This window comes from Scyliorhinus torazame, chromosome 14 (assembly GCF_047496885.1).
Source record: "Scyliorhinus torazame isolate Kashiwa2021f chromosome 14, sScyTor2.1, whole genome shotgun sequence".
Lineage (NCBI taxonomy): Eukaryota > Metazoa > Chordata > Chondrichthyes > Carcharhiniformes > Scyliorhinidae > Scyliorhinus > Scyliorhinus torazame.
Window position 1 is genome coordinate 164,552,489 of NC_092720.1, and position 7,979 is coordinate 164,560,467.

The 7,979-nt window shown below is 46.9% G+C and overlaps 1 protein-coding gene across 1 annotated transcript; it reads right to left on the reverse strand.

The window, feature by feature from the left end:
• Positions 1-560: 560 nt before the first annotated feature.
• LOC140389216 (uncharacterized) lies at positions 561-6,568 on the reverse strand. Its single transcript, XM_072473402.1, is given in 3 exon segments — positions 561-3,663; positions 5,158-5,250; positions 5,252-6,568. Coding segments are annotated over 3 exon segments (1,812 nt in total). The 5' UTR covers positions 6,103-6,568; the 3' UTR covers positions 561-2,795.
• Positions 6,569-7,979: the final 1,411 nt, after the last annotated feature.

Consider the following 7,979-nt stretch of genomic DNA (forward strand, 5'->3'; position numbering starts at 1 on the left):
CCCAAAAGAAGGGAATGATCCTTCAAGATCATTATGATGTATAAGGGAATTGTTGGTGGGAGTAAGAAGTAGAACTGAGTTTGTAGCATTTATTATAAAAATAATAAAAAAGTGTTATGTTTATAGTGCTAGTTTTGTTTAATTCTTTTGTCTACCATAAAGTTTGTTTTGATTTAAAAATGTGAAATCTGTTGGTTAATCACAGGATTTTCACATTTCTCTTCAACCGTTAATGGTCCCAAACAGGATTACCAGACTGTGCACTGATTGGCTGCCATGTTTTTATACTGCAATAAAAACTATACTTCAAAAATAATTTCAGTAGTTGCAAATTGTTTTCCTATACCTTGTGTTCATAAAGGTTGACATGTATATTTAAGTATTTTTATTCTTAGGGAAGTATTATACTTCCTGGGAACTGTAAATTATGAACCCATTGATGGAAAAAGTATACCAGCCCACAGTGACATTGACCAATATATTATGTACAGTCTTACTGGAGGCTGCTGAATGTTTCCATGAATAGGAACACACCATGTTGATAAACCAGATAGTTTGGGTTAAGTTAAAAAAACATGAATTTATTGTGAGTTATAAATTCATTTAGAAGATTTAACAGTAGACAAACAACAAAACAATATTCAGCTTACGAATCAACCAAAATAACAAAACATTTGAAAATGACTCACGGTCTTGCCCAGAACATGAAATTAATCTTGAAAGAGTGTATGGTGAACATATCATACTGTTATTTCATCGCGGCATGATGGGCTGAGGGAACTCAGGTTTGTAGAGACTCACTCCTACTCCCTCACCATACTCAGTATAGTAGTCGTCCCAGACAGGAGAGTACAAACATTACCCATGGTATTAGTCAAACACCCATCATCTGAAGAGGATCTGTCCTTAATTCACATTACTAACTGAAGCAGAGTCCGATTTTCCCAATATCCACTCCTGAGAGCTGGCCCATTTCACTATAACACACACACACACACACACATCAGGGGAATCTCCCTCAGAATATAGATAGATGTTTGTTTAAAATCTGATGGTCAGAAATGATACATAACTTTTGTGACACAGAATGGAGCTCGTTTCATACAAACACACCAATAGTTACAGAGATCCAATGGTCATGTGGATACATGAACATGAGCAGCATGCTGCACAGTCGATAGCATTGCTGCCTACGGCGGTGAGGACCCGGGTTCGAATCCCGGCCCTGGGTCACTGTCCGCGTGGAGTTTGCACATTCTCCCCATGTCTGCGTGGGTTTCACCCCCACAACCCAAAGATGTGCAGGTTAGGTGGATTGCCAAATTGCCCCTTAAATGGAAAAAAACAATAATTGGGTATTCTTCAATTTTTTTTTTTTTAAATGTGGGTACATGGACGAGTTGGCTTTCCTGACAGACACTCTTCCCCCAGGTGAGTTGGACAGCGCTTTCTATTTCCCAAACCTCTGCCCTTTGACCTTACATTCGCCACAATGTTTCTGTAGCTGTCAATCTGGTTTAACCACACCCTCGTATTCATCTTCTACACCAGTAGTTCTCAACTGTTTCAGTAACACGGCACACTTCAATGACACAAACAATTCCACGTACACTCCTTTTTATAGCTGAATGCATTTGAATGTCACACTTACTAAGGTTATGGTCTTATTAGAGGAGTGGTTTTCAACTGGTGTGGCGCGGCCTGCTGTGGGAATGTTTTGATGAGTGCAATACTTGGACGTCTGTGTTGATCTGACAGCTCATAGGCAGCTGCAAGGATCAAGATACCTTTGTGTGTGCCAAATGTGGGCTGATGACCTTCCTGTCAGCCGCCTGTTGCAGGTTCTCCCAATTAATGTAGCCGCAAAAACTGAAGGGCACTGAAGGGCAAGCGGGACTAGAAGGAGAGCAGCTGCGTGGCCTGGGGGCCCAGCCTCACACATCTTGTCGGAGTCGGAGCAGGTTTCTCTCCCGTAGTTTCAGTGTGGAGTCGGAGCAGGTTTATCTCCCACAGTTTCAGTGTGGAGTCGGAGCAGGTTTATCTCCCGTAGTTTCAGTGTGGAGTCGGGAGCAGGTTTATCTCCCACAGTTTCAGTGTGGAGTCGGAGCAGGTTTATCTCCCACAGTTTCAGTGTGGAGTCGGAGCAGGTTTATCTCCCACAGTTTCAGTGTGGAATCGGGAGCAGGTTTATCTCCCACAGTTTCAGTGTGGAGTCGGAGCAGGTTTATCTCCCACAGTTTCAGTGTGGAGTCGGAGCAGGTTTATCTCCCACAGTTTCAGTGTGGAATCGGGAGCAGGTTTATCTCCCACAGTTTCAGTGTGGAGTCGGAGCAGTTTATCTCCCACGGTTACAGTGTGGAGTCGGAGCAGGTTTATCTCCCACAGTTTCAGTGTGGAGTCGGAGCAGGTTTATCTCCCACAGTTTCAGTGTGGAGTCGGAGCAGGTTTATCTCCCACAGTTTCAGTGTGGAGTCGGAGCAGGTTTATCTCCCACAGTTTCAGTGTGGAGTCGGAGCAGTTTATCTCCCACGGTTACAGTGTGGAGTCGGAGCAGGTTTATCTCCCACAGTTTCAGTGTGGAGGCGGTAGCAGGTTTATCTCCCGTAGTTTCAGTGTGGATCTCCCCTCGCTTTCCTCCTCCACTCACATCTCCAACTATAATTGTTCGACTCAACCTCCAGTTGTGATTCCAAGCCCCACACCCTCTCCATTACAAAGATTTCTTAGTTCCTCCTGTGTGAGTGTGTTGATGGACCCGGATATATGCTGACTGTGTGAACACCTTGTCACACACCTCACATTTGAATAGTTTCTCCTGTGTGAATCCTCTGATGCAGCAGAAGCTTCGACGAGCTCAAAAAGGATTTGTTGCACACGTCGCATCTGAATGGTTTCTCCCCGGTGTGAATGCGTTGATGTACACGAAACGTCGATGACCTCGAGAACGATTTGTTGCACACCTCACAAGTGAATGGTTTCTCCCCAGTGTGAATGCGCCAGTGGCTCACCAGGGTCGATGATTGAGCAAAGCCCCTGTTACAAACCTCACACTTGAACGGTTTCTCCCCAGTGTGCATCCGTTGGTGTACGCGGAGGTTCCCGGACTTCAAGAAGGCCTGCTCACACACATCACACTTGAACGGCTTCTCCCCAGTGTGGATGCGTTGGTGCTTCAGGAGTGTTGATGACTGTGCAAAGGCTCGGTCACACACCTCACATTTAAAGGGTTTCTTCCCTGTGTGAATCCTCTGGTGGATCAGCAGATCAGAGGAGCAGGTAAAGGCTTTCTCACATACCTCACACTTGAAGGGTTTTTCTCCTGTGTGAATTCTCTGGTGTATCAGGAGGCTCGTAGACTTCACAAACGCCTTATTGCAAACCTCACACTTGAATGCCCTCTCCCCCGTGTGAATGCGTTGGTGTGTGCGGAGGTTCGATGACACTGAAAATGATTTGTTGCATAATTCACACGTGAATGGTTTCTCTCCTGTGTGAATGCGTCGGTGTTTCACCAGGGCTGAAGATTGTGCAAATCCTCTGTTACACACCTCACAAGTAAATGGTTTCTCCCCAGTGTGAACATGCCGGTGAATCACGAGTGTCGATGATTGGGCGAAGGCTCGGTCACACACCTCACACTTGAATGCTTTCTCTGCCATATGGCTGGCCTTCAAATATAGGTGGTAGAACAGAACCACCTTGAGTATTAGGAGATTATATGGAGTCCTCCTCAGACACCTCATACTTGAACAGCCTCTCACCTGTCGGAATGAGTCAGTGGTTCATGAGGCTCGATGAATGATTGAAGCTTTCACCACACTTGGAGCCCTGTCACCAAATCTTCCCAGCCTCACCCTGACTGATCACCCACAGCCAAACTTTCGGAAAGGTTGGCTCTGATAGAAGGTTCCACACCACTGACCAGTTTCAGGTCTGACGATGTGTCAAAGCTCCCTGACCCGGACGATTTCCAGATGATGGTTTCACTGCCCAACCTTCTGTCTTGGGTAATAATGTAGCCGCAAAAACCGAAGGGCACTGAAGGGCAAGCGGGACTAGAAGGAGAGCAGCTGCGTGGCCTGGGGGCCCAGCCTCACACATCTTGTGAAACTGACTGGCAGATACATTGAATAAAAGCATAAGAATAATCCAGATTCTGCCCCAACATCCATCTGGTGAAACTGATTGATCTAAGTGCACGGAAACAAGGCAGAGAGTCAAACTCAACCAGAGAAAAGATTGCCTTTACCGTGGAGCCTCTTCACTGGTGAGTGCTGGCCAGCGTTTCCATCCCAGGTGCTGCCAAAAGATCCGCGTGTGAAAACGGGTAAAGGAAGTAACTATTCAAGTCATATACCGACAAAGAAATCTCAGTCCGTGCCTAAGGTTGGCTCGGTTATATCCACTTCCAAGCTGGTTTAATGATCTTTGCTCAGCCTCGTGGTGGCTTTTAGCAAAAGGGACCTGGTTATTTTCCCCGTTGGTCATTTTCTCAGTGTGGAGTCGGAGCAGGTTTATCTCCCACAGTTTCAGTGTGGAGTCGGAGCAGGTTTATCTCCCACAGTTTCAGTGTGGAGTCGGAGCAGGTTTATCTCCCACAGTTTCAGTGTGGAGTCGGGAGCAGGTTTATCTCCCGTAGTTTCAGTGTGGAGTCGGAGCAGGTTTATCTCCCACAGTTTCAGTGTGGAGTCGGGAGCAGGTTTATCTCCCACAGTTTCAGTGTGGAGTCGGGAGCAGGTTTATCTCCCGCAGTTTCAGTGTGGAGTCGGAGCAGGTTTATCTCCCACAGTTTTAGTGTGGAGTCGGAGCAGGTTTATCTCCCGTAGTTTCAGTGTGGAGTCGGGAGCAGGTTTATCTCCCACAGTTTCAGTGTGGAGTCGGAGCAGGTTTATCTCCCGTAGTTTCAGTGTGGAATCGGGAGCAGGTTTATCTCCCACAGTTTCAGTGTGGAGTCGGAGCAGTTTATCTCCCACGGTTACAGTGTGGAGTCGGAGCAGGTTTATCTCCCACAGTTTCAGTGTGGAGGCGGTAGCAGGTTTATCTCCCGTAGTTTCAGTGTGGATCTCCTCTCGCTTTCCTCCCCCACTCACATCTCCAACTATAATTGTTCGACTCAACCTCCAGTTGTGATTCCAAGCCCCACACCCTCTCCATTACAAAGATTTCTTAGTTCCTCCTGTGTGAGTGTGTTGATGGACCCGGATATATGCTGACTGTGTGAACACCTTGTCACACACCTCACATTTGAATAGTTTCTCCTGTGTGAATCCTCTGATGCAGCAGAAGCTTCGACGAGCTCAAAAAGGATTTGTTGCACACGTCGCATCTGAATGGTTTCTCCCCGGTGTGAATGCGTTGATGTACACGAAACGTCGATGACCTCGAGAACGATTTGTTGCACACCTCACAAGTGAATGGTTTCTCCCCAGTGTGAATGCGCCAGTGGCTCACCAGGGTCGATGATTGAGCAAAGCCCCTGTTACAAACCTCACACTTGAACGGTTTCTCCCCAGTGTGCATCCGTTGGTGTACGCGGAGGTTCCCGGACTTCAAGAAGGCCTGCTCACACACATCACACTTGAACGGCTTCTCCCCAGTGTGGATGCGTTGGTGCTTCAGGAGTGTTGATGACTGTGCAAAGGCTCGGTCACACACCTCACATTTAAAGGGTTTCTCCCCTGTGTGAATCCTCTGGTGGATCAGCAGATCAGAGGAGCAGGTAAAGGCTTTCTCACATACCTCACACTTGAAGGGTTTTTCTCCTGTGTGAATTCTCTGGTGTATCAGGAGGCTCGTAGACTTCACAAACGCCTTATTGCAAACCTCACACTTGAATGCCCTCTCCCCCGTGTGAATGCGTTGGTGTGTGCGGAGGTTCGATGACACTGAAAATGATTTGTTGCATAATTCACACGTGAATGGTTTCTCTCCTGTGTGAATGCGTCGGTGTTTCACCAGGGCTGAAGATTGTGCAAATCCTCTGTTACACACCTCACAAGTAAATGGTTTCTCCCCAGTGTGAACGTGCCGGTGAATCACGAGTGTCGATGATTGGGCGAAGGCTCGGTCACACACCTCACACTTGAATGCTTTCTCTGCCATATGGCTGGCCTTCAAATATAGGTGGTAGAACAGAACCACCTTGGGTATTAGGAGATTATATGGAGTCCTCCTCAGACACCTCACACTTGAACAGCCTCTCACCTGTCGGAATGAGTCAGTGGTTCATGAGGCTCGATGAATGATTGAAGCTTTCACCACACTTGGAGCCCTGTCACCAAATCTTCCCAGCCTCACCCTGACTGATCACCCACAGCCAAACTTTCGGAAAGGTTGGTTCTGATAGAAGGTTCCACACCACTGACCAGTTTCAGGTCTGACGATGTGTCAAAGCTCCCTGACCCGGACGATTTCCAGATGATGGTTTCACTGCACAACCTTCTGTCTTGGGTAATGCTGTGAAGGGACTGGATGTCGTACCACAGTTGTGCAGTTGTTTCTGAGGTGATGGTCAGGATCGCTCTGCGGTGTCTATCCTCTCTGTATTCTCTGGTGTAGTCCAGTGATCCTTCTGTAAAACAGGAAAAGGAAACATGATTTCTTCCAACTTCCTCTCCTCCTTTCCTGAAGGGGCTGACTCCTCAGTTAGAGACTGTTCCACAGTGAGTGTCAGTCTGCTATTCCCCTGTGTGGGGATCAGATACTCACGTGATTGTCACACAGCCTCTGTTTCCAGCAGACACTGGATATTGACCAGGAGCAGACAACGTGGCTACCCAAATTTCCCAGGCACTGTGAGGACAATGGAAAAGACAGTCGGGCGGAGTGTAAAACAGGCTATCAATTCACTATGAGCTCGAGTTGTGCTGGTGAAGGCCAGTTTTACACTTGAGAGTATGTGTTTAATATAAAAAAGACTCTGGAGAAAGATTTATTCACTGGGGATTTTGAAATTTCTTCCCTTTTCTGATATTATTTGCAGAAAACAAACTGGACAGGAACATCAGTAACAAAACAGTAAGAAGTATATTGCACCTCTACAATGCCAGCGCCAAGAGGGAATTCAACATCTCCATGAATGGCAAGAGACTGATTCACAAACAACATCCTGTTTATCTTGGTATTCCCTTGACCGAACACTGACATACAAAAAACATCTGAGCAAGACAGCATCAAAGATCAAAACGTAAAACAGCCTTCTCGGTAAACTTGGGGTGCAAGATGCTCAAACCTTAAGGACTTCAGCTCTTGCCACTGCCTACTCGACTGCAGAGTACTCAGAACCAGAATGGCACAACTCATCCCATACCAGTCTTGTGGATACCCAGCTCAACCAAACAATGTGTACCATCTCAGGCACCCTCTAAACAACTCAACTCTCCTGACTCCCAGTTTTGAGCAACATCCCGCCCTCTCCTAGAAAGAGGGAGAGTGCACCAAGAAAACTCCTGGAGAAGGTTTACGTCAATCTAAGGCTGTCGCTACACAAGCACTTTCCCAATCCACTTGCTGCTCGCCTCTCATCACATCAGCCTGTATGGTTAAGACCACTGTGCCACGGTGGCACAGTGGGTTAAGCCCTGTTGCCTCACGGCGCCGAGGTCCCAGGTTCAATCCCAGCTCTGGGTCACTGTCTGTGCGGAGTTTGCACATTCTCCCCGTGTTTGCATGGGTTTCGCCCCCATAACCCAAAGATGTGCAAGGTAGGTGGATTGATAACGTTAAATTGCCCCTTAATTGGAAAAAAATGAATTGGGTACACTAAATTTATATAAAAATAAAAGACCACTGTGCCAAGGAGTATCATCGAAGGCCCAATGGCAGCAATATTGGAACCAACACGTCAACATTAAAAACCACATTACAGGTCTGATACGACCATCAATTCACTCGAGACGGGAGTAGAAGTAAACTGTGGCTTTATTCAACTTAGAACAGTGCCTGCCTGCGACTGATCCAATACTGAGAACCACCTACAG